Source organism: Scyliorhinus torazame, chromosome 16 (genome assembly GCF_047496885.1).
Source record: "Scyliorhinus torazame isolate Kashiwa2021f chromosome 16, sScyTor2.1, whole genome shotgun sequence".
Classification (NCBI taxonomy): domain Eukaryota; kingdom Metazoa; phylum Chordata; class Chondrichthyes; order Carcharhiniformes; family Scyliorhinidae; genus Scyliorhinus; species Scyliorhinus torazame.
Genome location: NC_092722.1, coordinates 56367130 through 56391970, shown reverse-complemented (window position 1 = coordinate 56391970; position 24841 = coordinate 56367130). Strand labels below are relative to the sequence as shown.

The window sequence follows — 24841 nt, the reverse complement described above, 5'->3', positions numbered from 1 at the left end:
ATCTTTAAAGAAGTGTCTTCACAAGCATCATGTTAAATGGAGGATTAGTTGCATTCTCTTCGCCCACCTCACTGATAAGAGCCTAGTGTTATTCATATAGGGGTTATTGAATGCATATAGCTAATCAGCAAAAATATTAAAAGTGTCTTGATTGTGGGAACCCAGTCATTTTCTCATAATTAATTAACCATTGTATTCCGTATTATGAACAGATTGTTCTCTGTCTAATCAACTAATCAATTTTAGCTAGGTCACTACCAAGCTATGAAACATGGCAAGCGTGAGAAAACATATGCAATATGTTTCCTAAGACTATGTACGCAGACGATAAGCTAGTTTTGATAGGCACCAGTCAATCTTACGTAATGTCCAATGTTTGATTAACAAGTTATCCTCGAAGTAACAGACATTCATTTGAACAAACAAGGAGGTCTCAGCTGAGAATTAGAAGCCAATGAACGTAAATGAAGGATTAAACTAGAGATAAGAATTCCCTTAAAGATATTTAATTCTTGAATCAATCTGTGTGTTTGTGTTTAAAGTGATTTATTTTGGTGCTTTGGCTTTTCCTACTCCTTGGTCTATGATCCCTCACAGAAAACACTTCTAACAGACAAAGGAGAAATAAGAGTCGGCTCACAATACCAAGCAGATATTTCAGACATGCTGAATGAAGACGAATCAGAAGCCAGAGATCAAACAAAGACGGAAGTTAAGGTTTGGGATCTTGACAACCCATTGAATGATTGACAGATAGATCAGTTCCTAATAGTTACTTGACTTTTTTTATGTATTGTTTGATATTTTGTTTCTAAGTTTTTATTCAGTTCTTATTCTAGTTTATACCAGTGAGTAATTGACAATAAAGTCGTATTTTTGTCACCTCCCACCTACCGGACTACCGATTCTTATTAGAAGGTGAAATAACATTCCCACAGCACCCCAATCTTGCACATTATGCAGCCAATCAGTTGGAGGCGTGCTCTATGTTAATTTTGCTTATTGCCAGATGGGTGGAATGTGTTGAGAGTCCAATAAGCAAGCTGGTACTAAAAGCGCAGCTATGCTATAAATTTGCAGAATTATTTATTTTCCTACAATTTCACCTCACGACAGATTTCAGAATTTAGTATGTGGGCCAGGAAAGTTCTTCTATTGCTGGCCGAGGAGTTCTGAACTGCGAATAAGAGCATGTTTGATACATATATCGGTTATTGGTGGAATGAGGCCATCTGGGATATTTTTGCTGCAAACTTAGCAGCACGGTGGCATATTGCTGTCTCAGCGCCAGGGACCGGTGTTTAATTCCGACCTCGAGTGACTGTGAGGAGTTTGCACATTCTCCCCATGTCCGCGTGGGTTTCCTCTGGGTGCTCTGGTTTCTTCCCACGATCCGAAGATAAGCAGATTAGGTGGATTTGCCATGCTAAATTGCCCCTTAGTGTCCATTGGGCCGAGGTACAATGCTCTTTCGGAGAGTCGGTGCAGACTTGATGGGCCAGGTGGCCTCCTTCTGCACTGTAGAGATTCTATTAATTCTAAATCACTTCTTTCAGCACAATTCAGGAATCAAATCAGGATATTTTTGGCCTGCATGCTGCAATATCACACCAACAAAAAGTTATGTTCCAAGTCTTCAATATTTCGTAACCAGAGGTTTGTTTGAATAGCACGTTCTGGAACCAAACAGAGGTCAGGCTATACGGAACCTATTAACTGATAACCTCAGGCACTCCTAAGTAGCAGCGAACATAATATAGGTTAGAAATCCCTTATCTGAAATGTTTGGGACCCAAGTATCGGATTTCAGAATTTTTCGGAATATACTGCACATGTGCTGTGCGCGTTGGGAACTGCGCATCGCCCAGAAACCTTGTGGGATTTCCCACTCATGATGTCACACCGATGCTCAAAACAAATTGCAGATTTTGAAGTTTTTCAGTTTTTGGAATTTCAGTTAAGGAAAGCTCAACCGGTATGATTAAATTTTACATTCAGTTTGAGGGAAAGAAGATTGCGTCCAAGACTAGTATTTTAACCTTAAATACTAAACCTTTAACCTCACCAACTGTGAGGACATGAAAACAGAGCTAGCCAAGGTAAACTGGCAAATCTGCTCAAGGGGAAGTTCAACCGAGGTTCAGTGTCAGACATTTAAAGGGATAGTTCAGAATATACAAAATTGACACTTTCCAATGAGAAAGAAAAATTTAAAGGGAAGGACCATCATCTGTGGATAACTGAAAAAGTTGAACTCAAAGAAAAAGCATATATTTGCACAAAGACAAGTGGCAGGTCAGAAGATAGGAAAGAATATAAAGAATATCAAAGAATGATAAAAGATTGATAAGAATGGAAAAATTGAAGTACAAGAAAAAGCGAGCAAGTAATATAAAGATGGACAGCAAGAGTTTCTATAGATACTTAAATAATAAAAGAGTTAACAAAGTGAGGGCTGGTCCTATAGAAAGTGCACCTGGGAAATTGGTAATAGAAGGTAGGGATATCACAGATGAATTTAACAGGTGTTTTGCATCTGCTTTTACTCGAGTGGGCACCATTACCCACAGAAATAGCTATAAATCAGGAAATGGGAGGGAAGACCCAGGAAAATTACAATCACCGGGAAGTGGTATTGAGCAAATTGTTAGTTCCGTGGGCTAACAAATCCCCTGGACCAGAAAAGACTTGAAATAAGTGGCGAATAGACCAGAAGACATAGAAGCAGAAGTAGGTCATTCGGTCCATCAAGTCTGTTCCTCCATCCAATGAGATCATAGTTGATCTGATATAATCCTCAACTCCATTTTCCTGCCTTATACCCATAACCCTAGAATCCCTTATTGATTAAAAATCTGGCTTTTGGATCTTTCAACATGCCCAACTACCCAGCCTCTACAGCTGAAGAAGCCAGGTATTTCAAATACAACTAGTATAGGTAAAAGATAGCTGTTTTAGTACTCATTTTTTGAAATGAGAATTTCAGCACACATAAATTCAGGACTTCAATATGATACATGAAACAGCATAAAATTCCATTATAAGATTATAGCAGCACAGTTGCAAGACAATTTGACACTGCTTGTGCTAATTGTCAAGGTCAAGGACTGAGTTCCATGGCAACTAGGTGGCAAGAGTCCAATGCAGTTTGTAAGAGCATTGAATCATATATATATTCTCGATATGAAGTCTCAATTGTTACATAAGCCAAGCCAGCTAAAAGATTTGCAAAATATCACATTCCATAACATGTAGACATGAAACAATTAAAACGCTGATGTTGCACATTGAAGATGGATGGCTTGCCATCAAATCAAATGTGTTTGAGTCTAACCCAAACCAATTAGGATTATATTGGGGTGTAATTAGATGACTTAAGACAGATATGAAAGTCTATAACTGAAAAGTTTCCGCCCGCCATTTTTAGTGTATTGTCTTTGGGGGTGGGGGTGTTGAGGAGATGTCTTTGTGTTGTCTTTCTGTTAGTTTAGTCAGTTTTGTCCTTTATAGTCTCCATTTTAGAGATGTCTTTTGGGGGTTCTGTCAGTCTACCAGTCTCTGTCAGTGATGTTAGTCCACTTTTGACTTTGTGTTTGAGTTTAGCTGAAGATTAGCTTTCTCTCTCTCTTCATGTTTCATTGCCAGACTTTGACCTTTTAAAAGTTACTTTCGAGCTGTCTGCCTAAGCAAAGAAAGATAATGTCTGTAATTCTCTGAAAGCTTAGAATTGTCTACGAATTGCCTTTTAAATGACTTTCAAATTGTAATCAAGCGACTACAAATAAAACAATTCTTTTTGGCACCTGAGGAGTTTATACTGCAAATTTCTGCTGAGTTCCAGTATTCGCAAAGTGCTACTGATAACCGAATAGCAGAGATTATATAAATTCCTTCAACTATACACAGTCGAATAATACAAGGAATCGAACAACTTGGCAAAGTCTACAAATATTACAAATCTTACAACTTGTCATATTGCGCCAGGACTTGATTCATCAACTAAGCTTCCCCCAAACTTGGCGTAGTTCGACAGGTTAAGATCCCATAAATTATAGATTCCCTATAAATTATCAGAATCCCAGATTCACTGCCCTCAAAAGAAAGGTTTCCTCACCTCAGTCTTAAGAGGGCGACCCCTTACTCGGAGATAATGCCCTCTGGTCCTACTCTCCCACAAGGAGAAAAAAAACCTCTCGGCATCCACCCCATCAAGTCCATGGAGAATCTTATATGTCTCAATAAGGTTGCCTCTCATTCTGCCAAACTTCCAACAAGTACAGACCTAACCTACTCAACCTCTCCTCCTAAGAAAATCCCTGCATGCCCGGGAGGAGAATTTTTTGCTTTGACGGTTGCAAGTTGCTGGAACTCTCTTCCACAAAAGGCAGTGGAAGCAGAGTCTAAGTATTTTCTTACGGCAGAGCTAGATAGATTCTTGATTAACAAGGGGGTGACGGTTACAAGCAGATGGGAGTGATATTATTGAATGGCAGAGCAGGCTGAAGGGGCCTAACTCTGCTCATAATTCATATGTTCATATGCAAACACACAACCTGGTGCCACAATGGGTGTGGTGCTTGCATACCATTGTTTGCTATGAAGTACATAAAACAGACCAAGTTTACAATGTGTAAAATATGTAAATACTTCACCTATTTTCTTCCTTGCCTTTCCTGAAGGCAGACTTGGAAGTTGCCGGTATTGGCAGTGATTGCACGTTTGAATCGTGTCATGGGTTCAACCTCACTTCCAAAATTTGAGGACATAATTCGGACTTCAGTGCGGGAGTGCGGCATCGTCAGGGATGCTGCTTTTCAGACGGGGATTGAAACAGTGTCCTCTAACCTGTAACTAATCAGTTCCAAGGCACTATTCAAGGAACAGCAAGGGAGTTTGCATGTTCCCCTGATCAACTTTATCCCTCAATCCAAATCATTAAAACAGATTATCTGGCCATTTATTATACTAATTGTGGAAGATTGGTGTGTGCAGACGGTCTGCCATGTTTCCCTGAATCACACTTTAAAACTTCACTACTTGTGAGGCATTCAGACGTGACATATACAAATGCAAGTTCTTTCTTCCACAGACTTTAATTCTGCAACTCGATTTTTCCGATTTGAGATGCCAGGTGAAAAAGGAACACAACCAGATAAAGCTCCCTCGAATGTTCCCATCATCAACATACCTCAGCCACAAGAAAGCATTTGTTTCCAAATCATTGACATTTTTTCAATTTCTTACAGCAACCAGTCTGTTTTCGCCAGTGACATTGTTGATTAGTGCAACATTGGGATGCTGCAGGGCTACGTCAACTAGGAAATGGATAAAGACTGCACAAAGCTATTGTACACGAACAAATGAATGAGACGGAGGCCACTCAGCCCTTCCAGACTGCTGCGCCATTCAGTAAGACCATGTAACCTCAACTCCAGATTCCCGCACTGGTTTAGCTCAGTGGGCTAGACAGCTGGTTTGTGATGCAGAACAGGGCCAACAGCACGGGTTCAATTCCCGTACCAGCTCAGAATTCTCCCTCTGTGTACCCGAACAGGCGCCGGAATGTGGCGACTAGGGGCTTTTCACAGTAACTTCATTGCAGTGTTAATGTAAGCCGACTTGTGACAATAAAGATTCTTTATCATGGTGCACTTGGAACCAGCTACCCGAGATGAAAGCAGCTTTCACAGAAACTGCCAGCAGAGGCAGGACAATGGAGCACTGGGAAAGAAAGCAAGTCCCAGAAGCTAAAGAACATAGTTCTGGGAACCAGGAAGGAAAAGAGGAGTCCCAGAAAGACTGAAATCAAGGGGACAAAGAACTGGAAATTGAACAAAGTACTGTTGACTAAGTTAATGGAAGGGACAGAGAGAGGCCCCCATGTTAAAGACAGAGCTGAGAGGTGCAGACCTGGAGAAGTCAGCTAGCTAGAGGCCAGACATCTGAATAATCCCAAGGTTGGTAATACCTAATACTGCCGATGAAGCAGTGGTGTTCTCTCGGCGAGGTTGAGTACCCAAGAGATTGCATGGAAGTTTGAAAGCATGTAGAAATCCAAGACCGAGGAATACTGAAAGGAGAAACAGAAATTCTGACAGTGGATCTTTGAAGTCATCGGAGAAAAAGCCTCGTGTGGGAGAAGATTCTATGGTGTGTTTTTCAAGAGTGGAGTTCAGAAACTCTCATGTCGAAGCCAAAGTTCCAGTGCAACCAATTGGCTCACAGTGTGATAAGCACCTGGGGGATTTGATGAGAAATCCTCAGAAGTTATATTGGGTGGCATGTACTACTTGGTTTCAGGGTGTGGGGTGCCTGGCCAGAGTTGGCCTGTTGGTTTACATGGGCTGTGTACTTACCATGAACATTATAATGCAAGATGTATTGTGTAAACTGTGTTATCCATAAAAACTCGTACATCTGTGAAGATATCAGTACGGTGAAGGAGTATTATATTATAGTCACTTTTTTCACACTTAATAAATATTTTATTCTTTTGTTCAAAGTTAATTGACAGTCCTGTGACACTGTTCATCCCGTCTCTAAACAAAACAAAAAAGTTGCAGTCTATCAAGCCAGAGTTCCATTCTGGGGCCTGACTGTCAAGTAGTAACATTAGTTGGGACTGTAAAAAAGGCTACTCAATAGTGTTGGGGGGTAATGTATTTCCATGGATAGAGGATTGGCTAACTGATAGAAGACAGAGAGCTGGGATATGGAGTACATTTTCAGGATGGCAACCTGTAACTGGTGGAGTGCCACAGGGATCAGTGCTGGGGCCACAATTATTTACAATATATATTAATGATCTGGCAATAGAAGTGACTGGACTATTGCCAAGTTTGCGGATGACACAGAAATAGGTGGAAAGGCAAGTCGTGAGGATGGCACAAAGAGTCTACAAATGAATATAGACAGGTTAAGCGAGTAGGCATAAACTAGACAGATGGAATACAATATAGGAAAATGTGAAGTTATTTTTAAATCGGCCACTTTGCCCAAGGTTTTGTCACCTGATTTGGTATCTCCTAAAAGTGCTAGGTGTCCTACTGAGTTTTATAATGGCCCGGTAAAGTACATTAGATTTCATTTTGTTAAAGGTAAAAAAAAAGTTATTATTATTGAGGATGGAGCTGAGCATCACCTCTGAAAGAGGATACCTCCAACAATGCAATATTCCTTAAGTATTACACTGGAGTGTCAACAACCTAGATTAAGTGCTCAAAGGATGAAGTTAAACTTGAATCCATGAAGACCTGACTGAAAGGACAGTACATCTGAGCCAAAGCTGACATTTTAATACTAAACTTAAAAACTTATTCTAATGCACCTAGTTCTGAAAAATAATCACTTCATTTTCAAGTGTCCGAGTGCTCGTGAGTCATACTTGAAACATTTCCATGATTCTGATAATACCAAACTGTTAAAGCATTAAGAACCTTTCAATAAAGTGACATTGTACCTCACTTCATGAGCCATCATTGTTAATTCCAACATAATTTCCCCCCTAAAATCTACACATATCACGTGATAAAACCAACTGATTAGTGCAATCATGGGTTTTTAAATAGTCAAACTGTAGTTGGATAGATTTCTAACCTTAATTATGCACAAAATCAATCTCACGTCTAATATGCAAATCTTAATTGTGATAATTTCCTCGTCTAAAATGCAATTGTTCCTCACAATCAGCAAATTAAGTTGCTGTAACATGCTGTTGGATCATACTTTATATTTAATTACATTTTACCTTCTGAAGGTCAGCTATGGCTTGTTTAAGTTTCTTTGCAAAATCATAACGCTCATGTTTAACTGCTTCATGTTTCTCTTCATCCAATTTCCGTATTATTTGAGCCACTTCAGGATCCTGGTACATGTCAAAGGCGAGGTCATCCAGGGGCGAGATAATCTCAGATTTACTGAAAGGATAGGAGTAACAACTACTATTTAATACATGAAACAGTTTTACTAATCCATTGTAATCTTTTTTCTAAACAATGCAAATAACAAAATAAATCATATAAAGCTGCTATCTAAAGATACTGTGCATGTGATTCTTCTCTCAGTTGACTGTTGAAGGCACACAGCCAAATCCGCAAATATCTATTCATAGATTTCATAGAATTTACAGTGCAGGATGAGGCCATTTGGCCCATCGAGTCTACACCAGCCCTGTCAAAGAGCACCCTACTGAAGCCCAAGTATCGACCCTATCCCCGTAACCCCCCACTTAACATTTTGTGGTCACGGAGGGCAATTTGGCATGACCAATCCACCTAACCCGCACATCTTTAGACTGTGGGAGTAAACCGGAGCACCCGGAGGAAACTCACACCGACACATGGAGAACATGCAGACTCCGCATAGACAGTGATCCAAGCTGGGAATCGAACCTGGGACCCTGGAGCTGTGAAGCAACTGTGCTAACCAGAACCCGATCTGCTTTTTCCAGCCAAAATACATTAAGAGTGATCTAAGACCTCAGCCAAGACCAGTTAACATTGAACAGACAGAGAGAGAATAAAGGGCATTTAAAGAAATATTTTACAAGCAGAAAAAAATTAAGCATAACATGAAGGCAAAAATACCAAATCATCAAAACTTCATAAGCTAGTTAGCAGCATTGTACTCTCAAATACCTATAATTATGAACCATCCAGAAAACAATGTGCCAAACCACATTCACCAACTTTTCCACTTGTGTTACAATGGCTTAGGGCTTCAAACTTGGTCTTTTTAATTTGGTCTGGGAACCCAACTTAAACCAAGAGTAGTGTGATTTAATGTTTCTCGACATCAAGCTGGAAGGGCCCCAAATATAACGAGTACTGTCAGTTCCAACCAATTTCTACCCAATGGATTTAATGGGGCTATTGTAAAATATGTCAGCAACGTTCGAAAGGGGCAGCACGGTGGCAAGCATTGCTGCCACACGGTGCTGAGGACCCAGGTTTGATCCCGGACCCAGGTCACTAACCATGTGGAGTTTGCACATTCTCCCCATGTCTGGGTGGGTCTCATCCCCACAACCCAAAAGATGTGCAGGGTAGGTGGATTGGCCATGTTAAATTGCCCTTTAATTGGGGAAAAAAATAATTGGGTATTAAAAAAAAAAACAATGTTGGAAGCAAGCCTGCAAAAAAAAAAATGCAATGGCAACAGACCTCCAAGAAAATACTTTGGTGGGGATGGACAGTTGAACTAACAATTCTGATCCTTCAATCAACATTCTGCATCAAGGATTGCTGATCAAAAGTAAAACCTAAAAAGGACTTTCCCCTCAGTCTGTTTAGCCACTCTCCCTTCCCCATAACCAACAAATTCAACATTATAGGATCGTATTTATTGTTGTAATGATGGTGAACTGTCAGCAACTTCTAGTACTCCACATGTGCTGCAAAATGCAGCAATTTGGAAGCTGCTGTCAATGAACCCTGCTCCTCTACAGAACGCACCGTTGCATTCAGCACAGAATAAGTGATTTGACAGCACAGAATAAGTGATTTGACATCAAGTTCTACTTTTAAACACTCCAAATCTGGCTGCCTGGGATTCTCTAAATCTGCCCATAGCAAAGCCAGACATCACTTTCATTGCGCCCAGAGAAACCTGGCACTTGGTTATCAATAAGATTGGACCTGGGATCCCTAGTTCCCATGGCAACCAGGTCACTTAGGCTTGTAGTTGGACAGAACTAGGAGATCACATGTCCTTCGCCATTACTCCAACTTACCTTGAATTAAGGAGACAGTTTAAAACATAACCATCTTAGAAAACTTTCCACCTGCAATAATTAATTTAACTTGCACCATCTGCCGTGGCGGGATTTGAATTCCGTGTCCCCGGAGTATTAGCATGGGACTCTATTACTAGTCCATTTCCTTTACCACAAACCCAAGTCCAATTTGTTAATATAAATTGTGAACAGCACTTATCCTCGAGGAACACAACTTCCCACTTTCTGCCACCCTTTTATTACCATTCTCTGCTCGTTTTCCCTCGAAGCCAGTTAGCAACACAATCCGTTATTTCTCCTCTCACTCCACATTGCCTTAATCATTAGTCTATTTGGCGGCACTGAATAAGAGGTCTTTTGAAAAGCCAAAATAAATGCCACCACTTTCCTGCAAGCCTGAGATCCTTCAGTCGAAGAATCCAATATGCAATTCAATGGTTATCAGAAAAGAAAGAATATGCAGGGTGATTGAAGTCATATGAACTAGAAACATCAACTGTTTCTCTCTCCACAGATGCTCCCAGAACTGCTGAGTTTTTCCAGAATTTCTCATTTTTATTTCCAGAATCTGCAGTCTTTTCCTTTTATTACTCTTTAGGATGCTCATCACTGCCACCCCTCCAGTATTTAGTTAATCTAACACTGGCAGTACACACAGGAAGCAATATACACAGGAAGCAATTAATTTTTACAGGAGAGACAATTGCTGAGAAATTTGTGGGCAAATAACCAATTGGGTCAACAGAAAAATACATTCACTGGGACTTATTTAAATTGACCTTGGTTGAAAGAGTAAATTCATACAAGCAAATGGCTCTTGCTAAGAGATTGTAGGAAATCCTTCCAACAGTCAACAGATCAATTCAAATATAAATATAAATGAATAGATTGTTCGGTTTTCCCAGTTTATGCTCCCCGATTAGGTAATTGGTCACTTCTGGGGTCTAAAAATAATATTCCCGACCCTCCTAAGTCACCCATTGTTGCGTCGGGTAGAGCACTTCAATCTGATCTGTCATCGATACAGCACCGCCTTGACCCTGTTGAACCCAGCAAGCCGTTTTTTGCCAGTCCAGCTCCAATATCCTGGAGTATTCGTCCTTCTTACCCTCCCATTCACAGTTCCGCTTCGCGTTGGCTCACTGCAGGATATTCTCTTTCACCACAAACATGTGGAGTCTCACGATCTCTGCCGGCGGGGGCTCCCCAGCTCTTGGCTTCTGCCTCTCAAGAGACCTGTGTGCTCTCTCCAACACCCCCTCCTCCATCAGCCCCGCTAGCATCCCTGAACCGTACCTTGTGGCACTCGCAACGTCCACTCCTTCAGGAAGGCCACTGTTCGCAGATTCTGCCCTTTCGACCCGTTTCCCAGCTCCTCCACCACGGTCTTACAAAGGTCTCCTGAAAGCCCCTGCGCCTCCAGTCTATCGCTGTGTTCCGACATCACCCTCTCCATCTCTCGGATCTGCGACCCCCGTGCCTCCAGACATTTTCCCACCTTCTCCATCGAGCCCCTTAGGCGTGCCATAGCCCAATTGATTACGTTCGAGCAAACCTCCTGCATCTCCTTCCTCTGCTGGTGGACCTCTTCCCTGATGAAGGCCATCAACTGTTCCATCCGGGGCCTTCCGCTCTGCCATCTTTCCAAAAGCTACTGCGCCACAGGTCTCTTTCAACTTGTTGGCCACTTCTTTCACCTTCTTTGCCTGGTTTGGTAACCAGCAGACATGCCACTCCCCCCGGGGGGGACGAGGACTTATCCTCCCACTTTCAGTTACACCCGATTTCGGGTAAAAACAGCTCTTTTCTACGCCTTCAATCAAGAGCTGCCCTGTGTACAACCACTCATACCATGGCCACCACCGGAAGTCTCAGAAGTGATACTCCTAATACGTTTCAAAATGAAAATTTACAATAATCATTGTAATAGATTAGAGGAAAACTAATTGAGAGCACGTGAGGGAGAAGGAAATATGGCAGGTAATATATAGGATCTAATGCAATGTTTCAGGAAAATGCTGCTAACAGGTCACATGGATGCAAAAAAAAAAAAGGGCAAATGATAAGGATGAAATCTTGAATATTCAGAGATGACTAACTTCCTTAAAAAAGCTGCATGAATATCTGATTAAGAGAACTAAAGCATACAAATCACAGCTATTGTTCTTCCAAATTCTAATGCTTGGAATTGCATAATGTAAAATGCAACAGCAAATGGATCTTGTAATTCAGTTATTGAGATTGGAGGGAAAAAATTCAAAACTTTTGATGGAAATTTAACATATGGTCATTCACCTTCTGCAAAACGCAAAGCAAAGTAAGAACTCGAGCAGTTCAGATTGTAGCCTGTATACTGGAGGGTGGCACAAAACGTTATACACCGCTTCTAGTTTATTAATAATTCAATTTAACAATCCACCACATGTGTGGTAAATCTCAGGCAATGATCAAGTCTCAACACATTCCATGAACTGGACAAAACTAACTAATCACAAATTAAGAGTTATTTCTCGAAGCACGATGCTCATTTAAAAAAACTGAATATTACTTTGTTCAGTGACACACAACTTGCTATTTTAACTGCCAGGTCACTCACAACTAAAGGTCAGAATGGGAGGGAGGAGAGTGTTTTAAATTGTAGATTTCCCATTTACAATGGCACAATGCTCAGGGTATTCATTAAGGATACACCATTATATTCAAAGAAAGTTACTTGCACCTCCAAATCAGTATTGTTTTTTAAATTACTGTATCCAAATGTTTTCCCCAATTAAGGGACAATTTAGCCTGGCCAATCCACGTAACCTGCATTTCTTTGGGTTGTGGGGGTTGCAGACAAAGGGAAAATGTGTAAACTCCGCACAGACCCATGGCCAGGATCGAACCAGGTCCTCAGCGCAATAGGCAGCAGTGCTATCGCTGCACCACCTCCAAATCGGTATTAAAAAGAAAAAATAGTTTCATTTATATCATGCCTTGCACAAACTCAGGATGCCCAAAATGCTTTCAAAGCAATCAAGTATTTTTGGAGTGTAGTCACTATTAAAAGAAAGCCTTGCATTCACATAGTGCTTTTCATGACCATCTCAAAATGTTTTACAGCCAACAAAGTGTGTTTTTAGTCACTGTTATAACATAGGTTCATCCTTGAACACAAACTAAATTAAAAAGTTTAGTTGAACTCATGAAGAAATTTTAGGGGAGGCAGTAATATATTTTAGTTTTTCATCTGTTGCTCAGCTGGTAGCGCTCTTACCTCGGAATTACAACATCGTGGGTTCAAATTCCAATCAAGGATTTAAAAACAAAATAGAGGCCAAAACTTCAGTGAAATACTGAAGGAGTACAGCACTTTCAATGGTCACACTGTGTGGAGTTGCTTGCCCACTCAGGTAGACATTGCACTATTTCTCAGCAGCAGAGGAATTATCCACAAGTGCCCTGGCCAATACTTACCTCTTGATCAACAGCACAAAAGCATCTTCCCTGTTCAATATCACATGGCTATGTGTGAGAGCTTGCTGTACATAATCTGATAGCATATTTTCAACATTACAACAATTTGACTAAATTTAAAAGCATTTCAATGGCTGTAAAGCACGTTGAGACAGCCAGTGGTAGTGAAAGGTGTTCTATAAATGCAAGTCTCTCTTTCTTTGCAAGGAGTCTTATTTCTAAAACATGCAACTTCAGTTTTTATTGACTTTTATCTATGTACTTTTACATTTCATTTATTAAACATCCTGAAACATCCAAGCAAAATAGTGTCATTTCCCAAGTCCTTCAATGTCAATGTCCAATTCTTAATTTTGATACAAAAATTACATTTTGCCATCAGGTACGTTTAGGTAAGTAGTGCATAGAAACTGCGGGAACAAAATGTTACTACCTACAAGCCACATGTTCCCCTGTCCAGATAGAAAATCATAAAACGGCAAATTAATTGCTATTCACAACCAAAACTGCAGTTGAAATATTGGAGTTTCAGTATGTTTCTGGCCATTGCCTACTTGGCTGCCAACAATTGCAAAATTACTTCAGTAAAACGGCTGGATTTCCATAATTTTAAAATAAATATGATTTGTTGTTTCCACTCCATTGTTTCTTTGTCCTTCCAGAAAGGCAGTTCACACCTGGGAGCATTGGGTTGATGTAATCTCAAAACAGCTTTACATTAATTTCTAATCAGAAAAGGACAAAACTAAAAAGAAAAACGATGCTGCAGCTTTCCTCTGACACAAATGAGATCATATGCTATAATTTACTATCAACAACCCACTGTACTAGGCAGCACGGTGGGGCAGTGGTTAGCACTGCTGCCTCAGCACTGAGGAGCCGGGTTCGGCCCTGGGTCACTGTCCTTATGAAGTTTGCACGTTCTCCCCATGTCTGGGTGGGTCTCACACCCACAACACAAAAAGATGTGCAGGATAGGTGGATTGGCCACGCTAAGTTGCCCCTTAATTGGAGAAAAAATAATTAGGTACTCTAAATTTATATTTAAATAAAACCACTACACTGACAGATCTATTATGCTCAACCTATTTAAATGACATTGCCTTAACAGCACAGATCCTCTTGGTGGGAGCAGTCACAATCAATCAGAAGCCCCACTCCCAATGATATTACAGAACAACCAGCAAGTTTATACATCTTCAGTCTCTGCAGAAACTATGTGCACAGTTTCAGGGACAACCACATGACCATGCTGCAGGACTTTTTACTGTTCAAATACTTGTCAATGAAGAGCATTGTAACTATTTACCCGAAATAAGTTCTATCGAGTGCTGGGTCGTCTGGGCTACATCCAAGGTAATGATCAATTAGCTTCTCTTTTGTGGGCTGTAAGAAAAAAGGAAAACTTTTCACTGAATTACTTCAATTAATTTAGTTGAGACAGCATTTAGCTCTGTAGACCTATGCAATTATTACACTCCGCCACCTCTGCATTGAGCTACGATAAGACAGTCCTGATAATAATGGACAAGAAAAAAGAGGAAAGGAGCTTTATGATAAACTTTTATAAAACACCGCCAGCTTCAGCTGGAGTATTGCATCCAATTTTGGATGCTGTGCTTCAGGATGGATGTGAAAGTTTCACGGAGTTCAGAATAGATTTACAAGAATGGTTTTGGGGGTGAGAAACGGAGTTACATGGATAATTCGGAAAGGCTAAAGCTTGTTTTCAGAGAAGGCCGAGAGGAAGTTTGATAGAGGAATTCAAAATCACAGAGCAAATAGACAGAAACTGTTCATATTGGAAAATGGATTAAGAACCAGAGGACATTGTTTGAAGGTGATTGGCAATAGAGCCAATGGTGATACGAGGTAAAACTTTATGCAGCATGGAGTTCTACAGTCCCACACAAAGTCTGCTTGTACGCATAAACATGGGAGGGATTAAAAAACCCAAACGTAAACATTTCAGAAACTAAACTTCTGGCTCCAATTGCACTTTTATGCAGTCTGCTAACAGAAATTGGGCTGAATGCTATTTATAACAAAAGGTTCTAAAACAAATGCTGAAACTCCTGCTGCCTACTTGCTGCATTTTTCCCAGTGTGTTCAGACATCAAGGTGGCAAAATGCCACATGGATCAAATATTACACTGCCAGATCATCATCAATATAAAAATTCCAAACACATGGCGAGGCTCAGCACCAGTGCAAGGTAAAGCAGAAAACAGCCCACGTCTACACCAACGGGTGCACATGGAGATTTATAGCAATATAGGACTGGTACACATTCCAGCAAAGTAAATATTCCCTCAGTCTGTTTCAAAGGAGGACAGGAGGTTAGGCAATAAATGATTATTGATGTAGAACAAGAATAGTTTCAGTGAGCATTACTGTCCCTCCATGGTTTTAAATACGTTGATAGGTTGTAATTAGCCTTCTCAACTGAGATTTAAAAAATGATTTTAAATAATTACTATAGAATACAGTGTTACACCAAATATGTAAAGAACAGGCAAGTGTGATCAATGCATATTGCTCAAATGAAGAAGCTGAAGCTCGCAGAAAGATAATGGCTGAATGGTACCCCGATCAACTATTTTTTTTATTCGTTCACGGGATGTGGGTGTCACGGCTGTGTTAGCATTCATTGCCCATTCCGAAGGGCATTTAAGAATCAACCACATTGCTGTGGATCTAGAATCACATATAGGCCAGACCAGGTATTACAATGCACTTTTATACCGCAAGTGCAAACTTTCAGAAAATTAACACAACTGGAGTGCGCCATTGAATCTATGATTTCAAAGGGAAAGTTTTAACACCGAATTCTATGCATTTTTAATGCAAATAGCTTGCATTTATATAGCATCTTTAATGTAGTAAAACATCACAAGGCATGTCACAGGATCATTATCAAACAAAGGCACTGAGCAACATAAGCAAATATCAGGGCAAATGACCAACAGTGCAGGAATCTCAGAGGATTGGATGGCTGGAGCAGGTTATCAGGGCACGGTTGAGTGAGGCCATGGAGAAACTACAATCGAGATTTGTAAAATTGTGGTGTTGCTGGATTAGGATTCAGTGTAGGACAGCGAGCCAAGGGAGAACGGGTGAATGGAACTTGGTGCGATTTAAGGTACAGGGAATAATGGATGAGCTCAAGTGTATGGCTGGTGAAAGATGAAGGGCTGGCAAGAAAGCTGGTCGTGACCAAAGATAACAGTGGCATGGATGAGGAGAGGTGGAAGTAGGCAGTCTTAGTGGTGATACAGGTGCGTGGTCGGAAGTTCACCTTTGGGTTAAATATAACAAAATTCAGAGCAGCTTGAGTTGGCTGCAGGCAGTTACTAGGGAGTGGAATGGACAGGGCGGCTTGTGAACATCATGTGATGGGAACCAAAGACAATGGCTTCAGCCTTCCCATTATTTAGTTGGAGATTTCCATCATAAGTAGTGGTGAGGTAGAGCTGGATGTCAGCAGCATAAACGTGGAGCCGGGTTTGTTGTAAAAGCAGACCAGTGAGTACTGATTTTCCCTGAACAAAGCAAGAAAATTCATCCCATATGTTTGAAGATCTGGTCGGCCGAAACAAGAAATTGCAGTCACATTTTCTCAAATGAATGGTGTTCTGATGCCACCTGCTGGCAATAGATTGTGTTTCCCAGAGACAGCATCCACATGAAGAATATAATCAACAGCGCGGTTGAGAAACTTCTTACAAACAATGAAGTTCGACTAAGTAGCAGGTAATTGCTGTCCTAAGCAAAATGGATTTGCAACCGCATTTGCTTTTAGTGCGAATGTTCAATTATCTTTTAGTGACATAAATGGCTACAGCACAGGAGGCCATTTGGTCTGTATTGCCCCATGCAGTAGCAACTCAGCAAGGCCCACTTCCTTATCCCTGAAATTTCTCTCAACAGGTGATCTAATTATTTTCTTACAGCCTTGCCTGAATTTCCCTCAACCACACTCGACTAGTGCACTGCAGATTCCAACCATTTGTTGAGTAAAAGTAAAAGCAAATTACTGCAGATGCTGCAATCCAAAACAAAAACAGAAAATACTGGACAATCTCAGGAGGTCTGACAGCATCTGTGGAGAGATAAGGGAGCTAACGGGAACTGGAGTTGGAATCCAAATTTGCCGAGTGAAAATGTTTTTCCCCTTATCACCCACCTCACCCCACACCTTCTTCACCTCACTAGGTGTTTTCCGGTTCTTGACCGTTCCACCAATGGGAACAGTTTCTCACTATCTATTCTGCCTGGACCTCGCATGATTCGGAATACCTGGATTAAACCCCTTCTCAAACTGGTCTTCTACAGGTGAACAGCCCAACTTCTCCAATCTAGCCCCTCTGTCCTTTACACTAATTATCCTCACATTAACTGCGTGAATAATAAAGCCCCGCATTATCACTCTGCTCTAGTTTATGCACCTCTCTAATTTCCCTGCAAAGGCACTTCTCTATCTTTTCTACTAGTTGGTGGCCAGTAGAATACACCTAGTGTAATGGTACCTCTATTGTTTCTTAAAGCAAATGGATTATGTTCTGTCCAATGTTCAATATTGTATATTATCGGCCTCTAACGGCACAAGACAGGAAGGATTGTGGCTGAAGATAAAAAGATCTGAAAATTTGTGACAAGGAATCACATGCAAATTAAAGCACAAAGTGGCAACGTCCATGCAATGTGAGGGGACAAAAAACTGTAGCACCTTTATGATCTGCAGTGAAATGAAAACACTTCTATAGGCCACCTCAAATGGATGAACTTATTAGACTTCAAGTGGGTAGAAACATCAGTTTCCCCTTTGTTTATTTTCTATTACCATTAAGACTGCGGACCAATCAGGATCGGTGTGTCCATCCACGAGGTAAACAAAGTAGTCGCCCAAGGTGGCCAAAAACTGCCAGCTTTTTTTTTTTAAAAAGGAACTGAATGGAATTGTTTAGATCAGAAAATAACATTTGTTTCCACTTTCCAGCAGATGAAAGTTATTTGAACAGAAAGGAAAGACAGCGATGTTTTGATAATTGTGTTAAAAATAGCTTTTCAATTAAGTGATGATCAGCAGCTCTGATGGAACTTGGAAGTCAGATACAAATAAATCCTGTGCCATAATCAGTTAAACCATAATATAAACATTTATGGCACGTATTCCATTTGCTGGATGATATAGCAAACATTTTTCCTTATGGATATTCCAATTTCAAGGCTCTTTGTTATCACAATTTCTGCACCAACAATCCAGTCAGGCAGAAGTACTTTGGAATGTACAGATATTTCAGGGTCTTTTTTTAAACTTATTACTTGCACTAGAATAATTGATTTCCCGACTTCCGGTTGCAGCGATGACCAGCTAAGCCGCACGTTTCGGTGGCTCCAGCTCGAACAAACCTTCGGGCTCTTTTAAGAGCCCCAACGGGGATATTTTTCGGGACGACACCGTGTGGGATGAGACAACAGGGAGTCCCCCCCAGCGAAAAAGAAAAATATCGGCGGCGGCGGCCAGATCTCGAAGAATCCTCGAGGGCAGGGGCAGAAGGAAGAAAGGAGCAAGATGGCGGCGGAGGGAGCCCAGGCGACATGGGGACCGGACCAGGACGAATTTTTAAGACGGTGTGTGGAGCTGCTTAAAAAGGAGGTGCTGGCCCCGATGCTACAAGCAATTGAGGGGCTTAAGGAGATACAAAAGACCCAGGAGATGGAGCTTCGTGTGGTGGAGCAGAAGGTGACGGACAATGAGGACGAGATCCTGGGCCTGGCGGTCAAAATGCAGACGCACGAGGCGCTCCACAAGAAGTGCACCGAAAGGATTGAAGTCCTAGAAAACTGATCACGGAGAAAGAACCTCCGGATCCTGGGTCTCCCCGAGGGAGTGGAAAGAGCGGACGGCGGGGCTTACGTGAGCACGGTGCTACGCTCGCTAATGGGAGCCGAGGCCCCCTCGAGCCTCTTGGAAGTGGAAGGGGCCCATCGGGTCCCTGCGAGGAGACCAAAGGCGGGAGAACCACTTAGGGCGATGATCGTGCGATTTCACCGCTTCAATGACAGAGAGGTGGTTCTGAGATGGGCCAAAAAGGTACGAAGTAGTAGATGGGAGAATGCGGTGGTACGAGTGTACCAGGATTGGAGTGCGGAGGTGGCGAGAAGGAAGGCGAGTTTTAATCGAGCCAAGGAGGTGCTACACAAGAAGGTGAAGTTCGGGATGTTGCAGCCGGCGCGACTGTGGGTCACGCACCAGGAGAGGCATCACTACTTCGAAACGGCAGAAGAAGCATGGACCTTCACCAAATGAGAAACTGGATCAGAACTGAGGGACTGATGTTGGAGGGGAAACAACAATGCTGATGTATATAGAGATGTAAATTGGGGAGGGGGGGGGGGGGGGTACACTGAGAAGTGTGGGCGCCGGTGGGAGGGAAGAAGAGACATAGGCGGGGGATGGGGAATGGGAGTGGGGCGGCAGAGGGAGCTGCGCCACGAGGGGCTGGACGGCTCTAGAGAATACGGGGTTTATTTTTCTTGTTTCCGTGCCAGAAAGATGATGGCGGGAAGATAGGCGCAAGGTGGATGGGAGTTCCCCACACAGGGGGGTCAAGGAGAAGAGCGTGAGAAGCCGGGGTCAGTTGAAGTCAGCTGACTTTCAGAAGCAATAGGGGGTAGTAACCATGCTAGATGGGGATCTGGGGGGGGGGGGGGGGGGGGGGGGGGGGGGGAGGAGAGAGAGAGAGAGAGAGAGAGAGAGAGAGAGAGAGAGAGAGAGAGAGGGAGGGAGGGAGGGAGGGAGAGAGAGAGAGAGAGAGAGAGAGAGAGAGAGAGAGAGAGAGAGAGAGAGAGGAGAGAGAGAGAGAGAGAGAGAGAGAGAGAGAGAGAGAGAGAGAGAGAGAGAGAGAGGAAATAACTGGGTTGCTGCTGCAGAGATCGAAAGGGAACTGGTAAAAGAAAAGGTGGTCGGGGCGGGAATGCGCTACCTGGGGAACGGGGTGGTGCGCGGAACCCGGGACGTGGGACTGGCCCAGAGAGGGTGATGGCTAGTCGACAGGGGAGGGGGGCAGGCAGCCCCCCAGTTCGGCTGATCACGTGGAACGTGAGAGGCCTAAATGGGCCGATTAAGAGGGCCCAAGTGTTCGCGCACTTAAAAGGACTGAAGGCAGACGTGGCCATGCTTCAGGAGACGCACCTGAAGGTGGCGGACCAAGTTAGGTTAAGGAAAGGATGGGTGGGACAGGTGTTCCACTCAGGGCTGGATGCAAAGAATAGAGGGGTGGCCATACTGGTGGGGAAACGGGTGTCATTCGAGGCTAGGAACATTGTAGCGGACAGCGGTGGCAGATATGTGATGGTGAGTGACAGACTGCAGGGAATGGAGGTCGTGTCGGTTAATGTATATGCCCCGAATTGGGATGATGCGGGATTTATGAAGCGGATGCTGGGACGTATCCCGGACCTGGAGGTAGGAAACCTGATAATGGTGGACGAAGACCAGCCAGGGTTCGAAAAGGGGAGACAATTAAATGTCAATGTGCGACGGGCTATTAGGGGTGATAATGATGCCCCCAGCAGAGGGAGAGGCAGAGATAGTGGCGGCAATGGATGCAGAGAAGGCATTTAATAGTGTGGAGTGGGAGTATCTATGGGAGGTGCTGAGGAGGTTCGGGTTCGGGGAGGGGTTTGTCAGCTGGGTTAAAACTCCTATATGGGGCCCCAACGGGCAAGTGTGGTCACAAATCGGCAAAGGTCGGAGTATTTTCGACTACACAGGGGAACAAGACAGGGATGCCCGTTGTCCCCATTACTGTTCGCGCTGGCAATTGAACCACTGGCCATAGCGCTGAGACTCCAGAAAATGGAGAGGGGTGGTTAGAGGGGGAGAGGAACACCGAGTGTCACTCTACGCAGATGACCTACTGCTGTATGTGACGGACCCAGTGGGGGGGATGACAGAGGTCATGCAGATATTGAGGGAGTTTGGAGATTTCTCGGGATATAGGCTTAACATGGGAAAGAGTGAGCTTTTTGTGATACACCCTGGGGACCAGAGTAGAGGGATAGATGGCCTACCGCTAAGGAGTGTGAAAGAAACTTCCGATACCTGGGGATTCAGATAGCCAGGAGCTGGGGAACCTTACACAGACTCAATCTGACTCGACGGGTGGAACAAATGGAAGAGGATTTCAAAAGGTGGGATATGCAGCCGCTGTCACTGGCGGGCAGGCGATTAACATGATGGTCCTCCCGAGGTTCCTATTCGTGTTCCAATGTCTCCCTATACTGATCACTAAGGTCCTTTTCAAAAAAAATAGATAGAAAATTCACGAGCTTCTTGTGGGCAGGGAAGGCCCCGAGGGGTAAGGAGGGGGTTCCTACAACATAGCAGAGACAGAGGGGGACTGGGCATTGCCGAATTTGGGCGATTACTATTGGGGCCGCCAACGTGGCGATGATTCGTAAATGGATGATAGAGGGAGAGGCATGGAAAAGGCTGGAGATGGCGTCCTGCAAAGGAACAAGCTTAAAAGCGCTGATGACGGCGCCACTACCGCTCTCCCCCAAAAAAATTTACCACAAACCCAGTGGTGGCGGCAACATTAAAGTATCTGGGGGCAATGGAGGCGACAGAGGGGTGTGCTGGGAGCCTCGGTGTGGGTCCCCGATCAGGAACAACCATAGGTTTTGCCCCAGGGAGGCTGGACGGAGGATTCCAGAGCTGGCACGGGGCAGGAATCAGGAGTGGGAAACTTATTTTATAGATGGGACGTTTGCGAGCTTGGGAGCGCTTAAGGAAAAAGTGTGAGCTGCCCCTGGGAAATTTCTTTAGATATATGCAGGTGAGAGCGTTCACGAGACAACTGGTGAGGGAAATTTCCGCTGCTCCCGACCACAAGGGGATCCAGGACAGAGTGCTTTCGGGGGGTGTGGGTCGGGCAGGGCAAAGTGTCAGAGATATACCGGGAGATGAGAGAAGAGGGGGGAGGAGCTGGTGGACGAACTAAAGGGAAAATGGGAAGAGGAGCTCGGGGAGGAGATTGAGGGGGGTTTGTGGGCTGATGCCCTAAGGTAGGGTAAAATTCCCTCTTCCTCGTGTGCCAGGCTTAGCCTGGTCCAATTTAAGGTGCTGCATAGAGCACACATAACGGGCGCAAGGTTGAGCAGGTTCTTCGGAGCGGAGGACAAGTGCGGGAGGTGCGGGGGGAAGTCCGGCGAACCACACACATATGTTTTGGTTGTGTCCGGCACTGGAGGAGGTATTGGAGGGGGAAGTGGCGGGAGTGATCTCGAAGGTGGTGAAGGTCCGGGTCAAGCCAGGCTGGGGGTTAGCTATATTTGGGGTAGCGGATGAGCCGGGAGTGCAGGAGGCGAGAGAGGCCGACCATCGTGGCCTTTGCGTCTCTAGTAGCCCGGCGTAGGATTTTACTCATGTGGAAGGAAGCGAAACCCCCCGGACTGGAGGCCTGGATAAACGATATGGCGGGGTTCATAAAACTAGAGCGGATGAAGTTTGCGCTGAGAGGATCGGCTCAAGGGTTCACCAGATGGTGGCAACCGTTCCTCGACTACCTAGCGGAACGTTAGGGGGAAGATAGATGGCCAGCAGCAGCAACCCGGGGGGGGGGGGGGGGGTAAATTGTTTGTGTTTTAGAGGGGGAGAGGGGGTGGGGGGGGAGCATTACTTAGTGTTATTTAGTTAGTTTACTATGTTATTTAAACAATGTTATATAGCAGTTATCATGTTACCATTTTTGTTGATTTGTGAGGGGAAAAAATTGTGTTTGAAAACTTTAATAAAATATATATATTTTTTTAAATAATTGATTTTCCATTTGGATCCAAAAGAGAAAATGCTGGAAAATCTCAGCAGGTCTGGCAGCATCTGTAAGAGAAGAAAAGAGCTAACGTTTCAAGTCCAGGTGACCCTTTATCAAAGCTAATCCCATTTGGATCTTGCGTTCCATACGATCACAGAGATTTGGGAATCCCAGCATATTAGTTGAGATCAAGATATAAATATGAAAAGGGGAAACAGTCAGGGTTCTTTACTGGGAGCAAGGGAAACAGAATTGTTTATGTTTGAGGCCACCATAGTCGCTTTGAATTTTAATTCGGAATTCATCACCATCAAACATCGATTTTTAGAGTTGCCAATGTTTTCTATTTGGTGAGGCTGCAGAAAAGTAAAATCACAAGTGAACATTTTGTGGTAGTTTCAGATATGAAACACCAATGATTGGGACACCTTGGGGAAATTGATGTGTTGAGTAACACAAGTTAATTAGTGCTGTAAAAGAAAGATGATTGAAGGTGTGGCTGGCAGCACGGGTGACAAATATACCCTACCGACCGGGCCCTAGGACCAACGCATTTTTATAAAAATTGGCAAACAGCCTTCAACGTTTTAACGTTTAAGGCAGTTAGCAAATGTAATACATAATGACGTTCATTCTAACATCAGAACAGGATTTGCTGGATTACATATCTGCAAAGCAAAGAAAAAAAAGACTACAAAGGCGGAGGTCAGGAAAACATTTCAAAATATGTAATTCCACCAAAAGTCTGGTTTTGCATCCCTTTACAAGGTTTGAAAAAAAATGTGCAAGTGCTGAAAAACAAAAATAAATGAATGTTTCAGGGTTGGGTCCTTCATCTGAACTAGATACTGGATGATAAACAAACCTCCTCATACAACTGAATAAAATAAAGGTGGGAAGATAAATCAGTAAAGAATGCAGTTAGAGTTTAACGGCTGTAAGCAGGGTTCTTTGAACTGAAAATATGACAATCGCCGAGGCAAGCAGGCCATTAAAGCCATTAACTATGCCTGCAACAGGTCTTCAAAAAACATTCTCTTCTGCTCAATAGCTCCTCAGCAGTTTGTATTGTATCCAGATACTGCACCATTTTGGCAATCAGTCCTTGGAGCTTTTCATAAAGCGCTCCTGATGTACTTTGCTCTACATTGAGCACCTCCAGTCCAGTGACCCAAAGATTGCTTGCCACCTTAATTTTTAGTTTCACTCATACTCCTGACCACACCTCTTTGTTTCCCACATTAGTCCAATGAAATGCAATGCAAACAACAGCACCTCAGCTTTCTTTCAAGTATTAACAACTTCACATTTTAACCTCAGTCAGAAACCAGGATCTGGTGTTTGAGGGTGTCTCCCAGAGAGAAAGAGGCATGGGCTGACGCTTGGGTTGGAGAATCCCTATGGTTACATTCAGCAGGGTGGTCAATGCCCCAGGATCTACCCACCTCCCTCCACCAAATTCCCAAGACACAATCCTCTCAACTCCATTGCCGAATTAACAAATTACATCTTTTCTGTACCAAACTTTTGTTTCTATGATCACCTCATGATCACTATCTGCCTTTTAGCACCACCCTCCGTACAATGCAATCACTCCTGTTCTCCATCTCATCACAAGTCTTTCCCTTTTGTTCTTTCCCTACCCATGTATTTCTGTAAAAGCCTTTTGGATCTAACATCTTGCAGTTCAGATTAAAGGTAAAATGTAAAACTGTGTTTGTCTCACAAGATACCCGACTTGCCGTGCTTCCAGCATTTTCTCTTTTTATTACATAGCATGGAAATGATTCGAACATTGGCCATTGGCCCGAACCAACGACACGTTCAA

The 24841-nt window shown here is 43.1% G+C and overlaps 2 protein-coding genes across 6 annotated transcripts in view; both read right to left on the bottom strand.

Moving 5' to 3' along the window:
* Positions 1 to 24841, bottom strand: part of LOC140392826 (centrosomal protein of 104 kDa-like) — a 493850-nt gene that overhangs the window by 196124 nt on the left and 272885 nt on the right. The window lies entirely within an intron of this gene.
* The window catches only part of LOC140392473 (centrosomal protein of 104 kDa-like), a 47251-nt gene that overhangs the window by 2215 nt on the left and 20195 nt on the right, over positions 1 to 24841 (bottom strand). The window contains exons 6-7 of the mRNA XM_072477714.1: positions 14499 to 14575; positions 7748 to 7916 (exon numbers count right to left, since the gene is read on the bottom strand). Coding sequence (XP_072333815.1) covers positions 7748 to 7916; positions 14499 to 14575 — 246 coding nt within the window. The remainder of the gene's footprint in view (positions 1 to 7747; positions 7917 to 14498; positions 14576 to 24841) is intronic.